This window comes from Calliphora vicina, chromosome 4, assembly GCF_958450345.1.
Source record: "Calliphora vicina chromosome 4, idCalVici1.1, whole genome shotgun sequence".
Lineage (NCBI taxonomy): Eukaryota > Metazoa > Arthropoda > Insecta > Diptera > Calliphoridae > Calliphora > Calliphora vicina.
Genome location: NC_088783.1, coordinates 7,918,788 through 7,932,137, shown reverse-complemented (window position 1 = coordinate 7,932,137; position 13,350 = coordinate 7,918,788). Strand labels below are relative to the sequence as shown.

The 13,350-nt window shown below is 31.3% G+C and overlaps 1 protein-coding gene across 1 annotated transcript; it reads left to right on the top strand.

The window, feature by feature from the left end:
* Window positions 1–846: 846 nt before the first annotated feature.
* On the top strand, window positions 847–11,839 carry LOC135959258 (cuticle protein 16.5; the record flags this gene model as incomplete). Its single annotated transcript, XM_065510378.1, is given in 4 exon segments — window positions 847–1,090; window positions 1,496–1,897; window positions 11,523–11,607; window positions 11,773–11,839. Coding segments are annotated over 4 exon segments (798 nt in total), but the record flags the coding sequence as incomplete, so codon positions are not given.
* Between the last annotated feature and the right edge of the window lie 1,511 nt (window positions 11,840–13,350).

Here is a 13,350-nt window from a genome sequence, read left to right as displayed (position 1 = left end):
TGTGTTTTTGAAGTTGCGCCTAACAACCGACTGCAATTATTTTAAGATTTATAACTCAGTATAGTATTAACTTGGCTTAAGATTTTATATTGCATAAATACAAAAAAGCTAAGAAAAAAACAGATTATTATACAATAATGTCTACATGATGAATTTCTTAAGTAGTGGGAGACATTTGCTCTTAAAGTTTAATAATATAAATATTGTTTTATTGCTGTCAAAATGTTCAACAATTGAGATTTTATACCAGTCTGCAGCAATAAAAAATATATATATGAGCTTTTAAAAGGATAATGTGCCAAAATTGCCTTTAAATGTAAGAAATTGGAGTTTGAAATGAAATAAACATGAAAGAAAGTAAATATTTTGTAAAAAAATGCTGAAATGTAGTCGTAACTAAGTTTTTAAAGATCCTAAAAGTATGCAACCATTTAAATATAATAAATTAAATTTTCCTGTTAAAAGAAAATACTAAAAGTATGCTACATATTTAACAAAATTCATTATAATTTACTGTTAGGTTTGGATTTATTATTATTATTATGTTAAGGAGTTTTAGTGTAAAAGAATATATTTTTAATGAATGATAAATAGAGGGCGGATTTCTATGCATTTATAAATAAAATTTTGCTGTGAAAACAACCAAACAGGACGAGTCCTGATCTATTCAGTTTTTCTTGTTTTTCAACAAATCTCTTGCCTACTTTTAGGCGCATCATTTTATTTTAAAATGCATGAAAATCTGTTCGCTATTCAAAATTCTTTGTAATTACTAGTATTTTAATAACTTCAACTCCTTGAACTTAGCAATTTATACTAATTTGTGCTGTTTAATTGTTTTCTTTTTAGATTGTATTTGTTTTGGCTGCTTTCCTTGCCTGCGCTTATGCTAAACCTGGTGGCCCAGCTGCCTATTCAATCTCCGCGCCCAGTGCTGACCATGCTTCGGTGGGTCAATCACAAGAGCACACCGTCAAGGGTCATTACGGTCAATCCTCACAGTCGGAATACTCAAGTGCAGTGCAAACAGCTCACTCACAATCGCATGTACAACGTTCCAGCATTAGCAATGATGCTGGCTATGCTCCCGGTAAGTAGCAAAGAACCAAAAAAATAAAAAATACATAAAAAGACAAATCCTATAATTTCCTTAAAAAAAATACTATATAAAAATAAAATAAAAATAATGTAAAGTAAAGTAATATACCAATAATTATATACTCCAGCACTATTCAGTCTACCAAATATATTGCACAGTAAATTTAAAGGTAAACTTTCCCATTTCCTCACATTGTATAGTCAAGCAAACTGAAAATAAACTTTAACCCACTAAAACCTAAAACCCATTGTCTTCAATCCTTCCCAACTGTCGTCTACACCGGGTTGAAAAAGCCTTATCATTTATTATTGAATTGTATTTGAAATTAACCATTTGTATTGTATATAATCTAACCTCATAAATATTTAAACAAAACAAATATATGTAAAACTGAAGGTCATGTAGTGGCTGCTGCTCCTGCCGTTGTCAGTCATGCTCCTGCTCTAATTGCCCATTCTGCACCAGCCTACTCACATGGTATCTCTTATGCTGCTGCCGCTCCCGCCTACTCACATGGTATTTCTTATGCTGCTGCCGCCCCTGCCATTTCACATGGTATTTCTTATGCTGCTGCCGCCCCAGCCATTTCACATGGTATTTCCTATGCGGCTGCTGCTCCCGCCATCTCTCATGGCATTTCTTATGCTGCCGCCCCAGCCATCTCTCACGGCATTTCTTATGCTGCTCCAGCCATCTCTCATGGTTTGTACTCTCATGGCATCTCACATGGTATTTCTCATGGCATCAGCGGTTATGCTGCACCTGCAGCCATCAAATATGCTGCAGCACCCGCTTACGGTAGGTTCACCCACAATGGAAAGGTAATCTAGAGTTTAAGTGCTTTTAACGCTTTCATAGATTCTGCACAGATTATTTTCTTTAGCAAAAAGAAAACTATTTGCACCTTATTATGTAGTTTATTAACAGTAATTTAAGTATTATATAAATGTATTTTAGTTATTAAACAAGTATTTAGTTGAAATCTTATTTATTGTTAAAGTTTTCAGAAAATCGTACAAGAGTCCAGTGTCAAGCAATTAAATTAATTGTTTTCAGTTAGAAACAGTCTCAATTAATCACAAAAGCAACAAATTATATAGAAACTTGTAGTATGAGAACGATTTCCTGGAAAACTTGCAAATCTGTGTTGAATGCAACATAGTTATACTTGTATTGCACTTATTATTCTCCAGTAAAAAGTAAATTTGTTTAGAAAAATTTAATTTTTCCAGTTTAAAATATGATTCCACTATAAGAGAAGACAAGGTTTATGAGGTTTTGAAAACTACTGAATTTTGGTAATTTTCAAAATAACATTTACCATAAAATTTCATGAATCTTGCCCCAAAAAGAAAATATCCTCGAAATCTGCCAATTTCAAATCGGTTCTCACACTAACCCATTGTCGGTGCATTTGTTAAAATCTTCGTTTTAAATTCCCATTTAGCGTTTATTAAAATCAAAAGCAGATATGCATGACATTTTTTGGTATCAAATTATAGTGTAAATAAAACATGAAATCTATTTTCAATTGGATTTTTTAGAAATTACTCCAAACTGCAAATAAAATGTGCAACCTGTAAACATAGATAAATACACATAGATCGGAAACTCCTCCTGTCAAAGACCTAACTCAGTTGTCAAAAATCTAAGTGATGTTAATGTTAAAAAACGTATGTGTGATTATTTTAAGTATTTTTTCCATGCCTCTAAACGTTATCCAATTTTGTGAAACCTTGAGAGTATCGAAAATTCAAATTGTTCAAAATAAGTGCCACCACTTTAATATCCCATAAAATCCATTTGATTTGATTATAATTGGGCACTAGAACACCAAAACAAATACAAACTATCATGACCTATTGTAGAGTACTTCTAATATACAAACAATTCAGTAGTTTGGATATTTTTCTTCCTATGACAACCACGATGTTGGTGTATCACTCTCTTATTGAACTACTTGCCTTTGCGACATTATTTTCTTAAATGTGATTTTACTTTTAGAAGTAACAAGCAGTTAAACACTTCTATGTCTGGAACTGAACAGAACCAGGCTTCAGTAGCCATACCAATGCTTTTACTAAGTCCTTCCAAATAGGACTTTAACGATACTTAAATATGTTTTCGGGGTAATAAGTCCGTAACTTTTTAAATGAATCACAGGTTTCATAAAAAATCATTTAGTTTTCAACATAGACTCCTTTGAGTTCTATAAACTTTGAACAGCGTTTCTCCAATTTTCTAATCTCTTCCAAAAAAGAAGATTTGTCGAGATTATCAAAATAAGTATTTGTTTGTTGAATGATTTCATCGTTGTAGACAAATCACTTTCCGCCAAGGCATTTCTTTAGATTTGGAAACAAGAAATACTCACTCGGGGTTAAATACGGAGAATAGGGCAGATGAGGGAGCAATTCGAAACCTAATTCATGGATTTTTGCCATTAAAACTGCACATATGTACAACCTTGCATTGTCCTGGTGGAAATGAACTTTCGTCTTGTCCAAATTCGGTAATTTTTTCTTAAATCGTCATTAAGTCGACCCAATAAGTTATCAAAATATTCGCCATTGATTGTTTCACTATTTTAAAGGTAGTCAATGTGGATTATACCGCGTGCACTCCAAAAAACGGTTGCCATGACCTCCTCTCAATCACGGCATTGTGTTGCAACTTCTGGAACAAGATAGGATATGGGAGGGAGGAAAGAGGGAGTAGTGTATAGTGGTTTGTTCCACATATGGCCACGACTAAAGAACGAATTTTCCCGGTAGTGTGTTGTGCGGTCCACTGGACATTCGACTGCAAAGGCATGTGTTCTTGATGAAAAACCTGGAACAAGTTCCATAATTTCATCGGAACATATTTCATTGTAGTACCGATAGAACAGTGAAACGCAGTCTACTTTGCGTCGGTGCTCCTCCTTTACGCGATCGAGAATCTCAAAAATAGACTTTCAAGCACTGGCCCATACATGGAAGTTGTATTCCATTTTCGGTGGTACATTGGCTTTCTTCGGAGCCGATTCACTGTTTTCACTGCTGTTTTGGTATCTGGTATATTATGGTGGATCCACGTTTTGTACACGGTTACGAAACGTCGCAATAATTCCTCCATATTGGGGTTTAACAACGCCAAATAGCCGTGCAAAGTTGTCACACGATTGGGTTTGTGGTCCATTGTGAGCAAAAGCGGCACCCAACTTGCGGAAAGCTTTTTCATACCCAAGTGATCATTCAAAATTGAAACCACGCACCATCGCACTTTTAATCTCCTATCGTCCAACAGCATATCGTGAATTTTTACAATTGTTTAGGATGTAGAGACCTCATGTGGGCCTCCAGAATGTTCATCGTCTTACGTGCTTGTACGGCCACAACGAAATTCTATAAACCACTTTTTACCATTGAAATTGATAGTGCAGAGTTCCCATAGTATTTATCAAGCTCAATCATGGTTGGAGTGATGTATTTTTTTTCGCTAAAAATAATGCTTAATGAGCACACAAAATTCACTTTTTTCCATTGTCACCTCAAGTCACGCGGTAGTCAACTATCAATGGCTGTCAAACACGGAGCTTGTCAGATGCCTGTTGACAGGAGCAGTGTTGTCCTTTCAGCTAAGATGCGGGAAATTCAAAAAGTGTAGAGCAACATATTAATTATATTAATATGTTATTCACTTTCTTTATTATAATCTGACCAACAATTGATGGTGTTTCTTGTTTCTTATTTCATCATTTTATCGCTGTTAAGAGGTAAATAAGCGATCATAGTCCGCTACTGGTGGGTAGTGGAGTTCCGACCACTTGTGTAGATATTTTAGCTGTACAAAAAGATTATACTGCCAACAAATATCCAAACAATTTTGCATTAACTTGATGGCAACTTTTTCAAAACCATGTAGTGTTACTAATGTGCCAATTACGTCTTAAATATTCTTGTTCTATTTAAAATTCTTGCAATGCCTGACTGACCAATGATTTACCATAAACATAACAAACATGATGCTTCATTATATTTAATTGAAAATTTCTAGATAAGTTTTGCATGCAATTTCCTTTCTACCAAGACAACATTATGCAGTTATAATTGTCAATATCAATTTGAATGTTGTTGCGTATAGGAACAAATGAGCTCCATCAGCATGTGCGTTAAATTATCATTCTGGCCAATCAAGTATAAACGTTTTGCAACACAAAACCTGACAATGGACTAAATGTCACTTTCTTTCATAGTGACAGAGACGCCTACACACGCACATTCAATAACCATCATCTTTTAGGAGCAGACATTAAGAAAAAGCAGCAGAAAATCCATAAAGAGTTCTCAAAAGCAATAACAACAATAGACATACAAAGATATATAAATATTTTGAGGAGAAGGAGAGAGGAGTTGTTGTTGCTATGAATACCATTGTTGTTTATTATGTATTTAGATGCATTAATGACATTTAAGCCATATTGAACGAAAGGATATGCAGACATTTATGAGAGCGCGTGTGTGTTTTTGAGAGAGAGTGAGATTGATGTCCTTTATTTTGTTGTTGCTGTCAGTGTCTTTAGTACATTTGATATGATAACAATGCATTTTGCATATAAAATGGCAATGTTGTAGTTGTAAACATGGCAATAGACATGTATTGTAATTAGCTTTTGTTGCTGTAAAATGATTGATTAATCTTTAGCCGGAGTTGGGAAGTGGGTATTAATACCACTTTTTCATTGTGTGTTTTAGCAACTGTTAACAATATTTTCAAAACATAATAGACAGCTGATTGACTCTTTGTTGGGTTTGTTAGTTTTCTAGGAAAATGCTCTCAAACAATGTCATTAGTCGTAATGGTTTTTGCATAAAAGTCATTAAATTAAATAGCATTGCCGAGCTAGACATTTAGGGTTTTTTTTCCAATTCAAAGAATTCAGCAATTTCCAATAAGAATTTACAAATTTAACTACCATAATTTCTCAAATTTAAGTTAAATTGACTTGCTTGCTCTTTAATTATTAAGAGGTAAAAAAGTCAGCATCATTACATTTATCCCTTACATACATAATCCCATTAAAGGCTATACATATGAGGAAAATCAAAAATGTTGAAGAATTTGGTTGGAACTTGAATTCATAAGGTACAAGGTTGGTTAATAACTTCGCGACTTTTTGAATTTCCCGACTGTTAACTGATAGGGCAACACTGCTGCTGTCAACAAGCATCTGTCACTTGATTCCTGTTAAAATTTGCCATTGATAGCAGACTACCTCGTGACTTGAGGAGAAATTGGTAAAAAATTTAATTTAAAATAAAGGCTAAGCTTGAAAAATACTATGGAAACTCTGCACCATCAATTTCAATGGTAAAAAAGTGATTGACTGAACTGTTTTTGTGGCCGTACAAGCTCAGTAGATGCCTAACATTCTGGACGCCCAGTTGAGGTCTCTACACCCGAAACAATTGAAAAAATCACAATATGGTGTTGGATGATCGAAGATTGAAAGAGCGAAATTCTGTGGAAGCCATCGGCTCAGTGGTTTCAATTTTGAATGATCACTTGGGTATGAGGAAGCTTTCTGCCACGAATGCTCACAATCGATCACAAACGCAATCGTTTGACAACTTCCCAGATGTGTTTTGCTTTGTTTGTCCCGTTTCGTAACCCCAAAACAGTAGCGAAAACATTGAATCGGCGCCAAAGAAGACCAATGTGGGTTTGTGAGCCAATAATGTCATGGCCACCGTTTTTTTGGGATGCACGAGGTATAATTTATATTCATTACCTTCAAAAGGGTAGTTTAGTTTAATGAAAATTTGAAAAACTACCACATTTGGCCAAAAGGTTACCCACATGTTGCAGTTTCTATGGAAAAAATCCATGAATTAGGCTTTTTCACCAGGACTATGCAAGGTTACCTACATGTTGCAGTTTCTGTGCCAAAAATCCATGAATTAGGCTACGAAATGCCGAGTAACTATTTCTTGTTTCAAAACCTGAAAAAATGTCTCGGAGGAAAGAGATTTGACCTCCACAAATCTTTGTTTTTGGAAAGGATACAAAAATTGGAGAAACGTTGAACAAAGTCTTGTATATAGAGCTCAAAAGAGACTGTGTTGAAAATTAATGATTTTGTATCAAAAAACCTGTGCTTCATACAAAAAGTCACGGATATATTAAACCGGCATCGTAGAATGCAACATATAGTTCGTGGCATAACAAACAAATTTTTAAAAATATTTTTTAAAATTCTCCAAAATTTTTGATTTTCCTCATATGTTTTCCTCACATGTTTGTATGGATGCATAATGTGTAGTTGAATGTTAACTTGCCTGTGTATCAATAATTATTTGTCACACTAAAAGTGGCTGCTCATCTGTGATTTTATCGCTTGATTCTCAGAATTCTTTTTTTTTTTGCCTTGCTTTCTTTTTTTTCGAATTTATCTCGCTCATCAGTCACTGATATCAATTTCAAGTTTATTTTAATTTCACAGTATAATGGCTGGCAAAAGTTTAATCATCAATCAAATTATCAACGACAACGACAAAATGTACAAGTGTATGTTTGTTTGTTTGTGAGTGAATCTGTGTCGCTCTCTGTATTTAAAGGCTGATTTTTTACAGGATTTTGTATCTTTTCATGTTTGGATTATCGATAATTATTGTAGCCTTATTTACCGCCATCACAAATGAATATAATAATGATTGAAAATTTAAATAAATGAATTGGAATAATGATATGAAATTGGGTCATTAAACGTTTGAGTTGTCAAGTGATCCGTTTACTGTTGTTTTTAAAGGATTTAGTGTGAAAATATGAATAATACCTGTTAATAATGTAAATAATTGAAAGTATATACTTGAAAATAATCAATATTGTGTTGAGAAAGCACTTTAAAATATTAAAACGTAAATGCAAAACATATGAGCTCTTAAATCTTAAATAAAATTTTCATTATCCTAGCTATACTTTATAATGAATTGTTTTTTTATTAAAGGTTTTGAATTAAGGCGTACTTCGAAATAGTTAAGTTTTTTATGAATTCAAGTTGATTTTTGTCAAGTTATGGCAACACACTCCTTTTCGTGTAACAGTTTATTCTAAAGCACTATCTGAGTTAATTTAAGGCTGTCCATCGGTCTGTCTCTCCAAGCAAACGAAATCAGTTGAACTGAATGTTAAAATTTTTAATGAAATTTGCCTTATGACCTATTATTTAGCCTAAAATGAGGCAGGCACTCCTTTGCCTGTCTCAAAAGGAACTACTTAGGACATTTTTTTAAGCGAATGTGTAACACTGAGATATGTTCTTGTATAAAACACTCTACTGTACCAACTACACAATTAATATTAAGAGATTTTCCCAAAAATGATGAGCGTTGTCCTAATAAGTTTGGAATTAAACATCAGTCTAATCTGTTCATTATAAAGAAAAATGTTATCCTCCAAAATGTGAGACTGTAACAGATGCTTGTCTTCTGTCTGTTAGTGTAAAACACGCTCACGTCCAAACCACACAATCGAAATTAATTGGATTAACCCAGATATGTTTATCATCATTCTAGAAATGTTCGTAATGAAAATCAGCACAATCAGTTCAGTAGAAAATAAGTTATGACAATTTCGGAACCCAAAACTATTTTCGACATTATCAGGCCTCTCATAGATTGCATTTGAAATTGTTTATATTTTGTAACTATTATTCAAATAGATTTTCTTTTAGCTTCTTCAGATTCTGAATGATCCTGTTAGCTCCCAAAGGATTTTTGGATTTTGGCAAAACAAATATCTATTTCACATAAAAACTATACAAATTTTCCATTTACTTTTTCTAATTCCATTTTCGATAAGAATGAAATTCTGTAAAAGGAAAAAAAACAACAATAACAATAACAAGACTAAAATATAAGGGTTTCATCTTTTGAAATCGAAAAAAAATTTCAAAAATGTTTTATTTTTTTTTTTAATTTTTTTTTCGAAAGATTGAAGGAACTGCTATATAAACTATTTGGAACACATTCTGCTCTAACTCAGAGTTCTTGACCGATCTTGTTGAAAAATTTCATACCGATCGGAATACATCGTTTTCAAAAGTTGGTTCATTTGACATGAAATCCCCCAAATATATTGGAGTAAATACCCAGCAGTTCTAGGAGTCTGCCCCGAAGTAGGGATTTTATCTATCATTTAGAGTCATAACTAGTTACATAACTAACTACTTGACTAGTTATTTGACCCTTTTGAGTACAATGAGACTGTCTGATAGCTGATTCAAAGTAGTCAACGCTAATTGGTTACTTGATCAGCTACATAACAAGTTATTTTAACATTGACCTCAAATAGTCAGATAAAAAGACATCTTATGGATAACGCAATAACCGCTTGCTTGTGAACAAAACTTTCTCCGACAACTCTCCAATAGATTACTTTTGGGGGGTAAAATAATTATCTTCAATAGTAATTATAATTTTTTTTTAAATTTAACTGTGACTTTAGTTACAGATTTGCTAACATTTCCCTCGAAGGTTGAAATGAATTCTGACTTTTAGTTTTTGTTCTGTCAGCTGTCATATTTTTTTTTAAATCAAAGATTTACTAACTTTTAATAGTCCGATTCTATTTTAAATATTATTTTATCAGTTCTTTTTCATTAGTTTTTCAATAAAATCATATCATAATTATTGTTTTTTACACCTTAACCGGCCACAATGCCCTCAGGCACTCTTCATAAACCTGGTTCATAAACTTAATTTGCAAATTAGTTGCTGATGGCTGTTCTGAGTTTATTGGGTCATTCATAACAGTAAGGAAATAGAGCTCATTCGCCAAAAAATGGCCAAATAATTGGGTTTGCTCGAAAATTTCAAAATTTAAATCGCAGCTATGGAAAACTATAACTAATAATTTAATATATTTTTCATATTTTTATTCACTATTATATTCTCAATAAATCCCAATGAGATGATCAAAAAATTCAGAAATTTGTTTAACAAAATTTGAAAATGAAGTTTTGAAACTGCCGTTAAAAAAATTTTATTTCTTTGATCATACCTGCGATTAGGTTAACGCTATCCTACGAAGACAAATTCTCATATACAAGTAAATATGGATATATTTTAATTAAAAAATGTGCTTTTATTTTAATATTTCTCACAACATGTTAATTTTGTTCCTATATTTCTTGTTTCAAGTTTACTTGCGCAATTCTCTTACTTGCGCAAGTCTATGAGAGAGGAGAGAAGATTGATAAGATCTTCCTCTTTTTGTTCCTCTCTCTTCTATAGTTAAACTCAAGACTTGTTCAAGTAAACTTGCCGGGTGTAAACCAGCACTTAGTTCCGAATTAAGCAGTTTTGGACTTAATAAATCAATGGAACACTTTCATTCCTTAAAAAAATATATTTTTTTAATTATTACTTATATTAAATGTAATTTTCTCTAATTTATGTACTTATATTCACAAAAGCAGTTAAAGACTTTATTAATTCTATTTCATATTTTGTTCTTTACAAAGTCAAGTTCATATAGCTGCCAGGTAACTGCTGGATTATTTTTTCTCATTTATTCTTAAGTAAAAGCAATTTGAAATGCTTTTTAAAAAATTATATCACGTAATAAGTTTTATTAAGCTGTTGTGCAGGGAAAAATAAAAGAAAAGCAAAATTATTTTAAAACATTTAGCAGAGGAAAAGGAATATAAAGCAATTTTTTATGCAGATTGTACAGTTTTTGTATGGCAATAAAATCCTACACTTAGTATATAATTATATTGCTTTTATGCAGTTTCATAAAGACTTCGTAAGAATCAGATTTTCATCAAAATGATTCTTTGGAACTTACAAATTCAATTTAAATCGTAGCTGGTAGCTATGAATGCTGACCAGTGCTTTATATGTATCATTTAAATAATTGTTATGATTATGTTGAATATTAATTTATTAAATTTATTAATAAATCAGTTTGTAAAAAAAAATATTATTCAATATATATAATTTTCAGCACTTTTTAAAACTAAATTTGATTCCTTTTTCACTTCTTTTGTCTTAAATCAATTACTATTTCATTACAATATACAATTATTATGAAACAGTGTGATTAAAATAGGAGCTGTTTAAATAAAACAGCTGAGCTGTTTAAATAAAACAGCAACAACAGCTGTTTTTAAAACTAAATTTTATTCCTTTTTCGCTTCTTTGGAAGTTCTTTTTCGCTAAAGGAAATCTAAAGTAGAATTTAAAGCATAACCAATTAAACTAAAGAATAGCATACATTAAGGAGGTCATAATTATTTCAAATTATGTTTAAATAAAACAGCTGAAATAATTTTAAAAACTTTTTTGTATCAGTATCAAGAAACTTTTATTTACAAAAATGTTTGTTTTTGAAAATTAACTTCCCTCTTTAATATTGCGTTCCTTAAACTATTTTGCAGCTCATGGTGCTGTCTTAGCTGGTCATGGCTTAGGTTTGGCTGCACATTTGGCCCCAGCCCATTATGCTGCCCCCGCCATTGTTAAGTAAGTATATGAAAGAATGCAAAATAAAAATGTTTACCTTAGTTTTACTTTGTGAAATATTAAAACAGGTTTTAAACTATTTCCCTTCTTTTTTTATTGTACACGAGATTTGCTACATAAAGAATGTATACAATGTTTTTCTGTTTATTCTTTACTTCCTTGCAGAGCTGCTGTAGCTCCAGCTTTAGTGCATACATCCGTTGCCGGTCATGGTGTCCATTACGGTTACTAAACAGTTTGAGCGCGTCACAGGGAATAAAAAAAGATAAGAGAAGTAAAAGCAAACTATGATGATATTGAAGAACTTCCGAATAACTTGCCCCCCCAAAACCAATCCAAACTGAAGCCAACCTTAACCAGCCAACCAACCAACCTACCAACATTTTATTTTATGTATTCAACATAAATTTCTAGCTTTGAACTTTTTTTTCTTTTCTACTTAACACCCAAAATACTTGGAATTAAAGTTAAAGTGAAAAAAATGTAAAGTTGGAAATATTTGTTTCTGTAAATATTTAATTTACTTTTGTTGCTTTAATGTGAATCGATTCAAACAAACACTTGTACACATAAAATACTTATAAAATATAACAAAAACTGTTTAAAACGGGGAGAAGAGAGCAAAGAAAATACGTTAGTATTAAAATCACAATGGTCTTTTTTATGATTCCTTTTTTCCGAAAATTTTGTTATTAAAAAAACAAAAAATCTTTAATTTGTAAATAATTTTTTTAATCAATTTATCGCGGTTAAATTTTACTATGTAAAAAAAAACAACAGAACAACAATTATAAATGATGTGTCGAAATAAAAGAGAAATATAAAAAAAATAAACAATTTGATTATTTATTTGATTTACTTTTTTTCTGGTTTAAACTTTAATAGTTATTAAATAAGAGAAAAAAGTTTATAATTCAAGGTAATAAATTACAATAATCTTTATTAGCAGTTGCAGTTTCATAACTATGCAAATAAAAATGATTTGATTAATCCCTTAAAAGCGCAGGGAAATAAAATCAAACAATTTTTGACAAATCTTTTCTATTAGCTACATTAATTTCAGAAATATTGGTAATAATTGTACTGAATACGAATGTACCCATCAGTTCTTGGTGGCTGTCCCAAACTAGTTATTTTACTTATCACCAGGGAAACCGGAAATATGATCTAAAAAAAGCATTTTAGGCGCTTTAAATATGCAGTAAAAACTTTAAAATATGCTCTTAAAATTTAAAAAATATGCTCTTAAAAAAACAAACTTTTACATAATTTTTAACCAAAAAAAATTTACTTAAATTTTCAAATAAAAATCGTTGTCTATTGGATCTGAAAACATTTTTAAATATAGAAAATGTTCTTTCGACATCAACTGATGTTACAGGAGCAAATTTAAAAGACAATATTTCTTTAACACTTAGAACGGTTAAGTTTGAATTAGAACTAAAATTTGATATTTAGATGGAGCTATTATTAAAATAGTGCTTATTTTATATTAAAACAAGTAAGAGAGCTATATTCGGCTGTGCCGAATCTTATATACCCTTCACCTAATTATACTTCAAAATAAAAATATTTAAATATTTTTATGTGAACAAAAATTTTTTTTCAGTTTTTTCATTTTTTGGATAAAAATATTTTTCGAATTGTTATTTTAAATTTTAAAAAAAATTTCGGTTTTTTAATTTTTTTTTTTTTTTTTTGGTGAAAAAACATTCAATTTTGAATTTTAAACAAAGGAAGTAA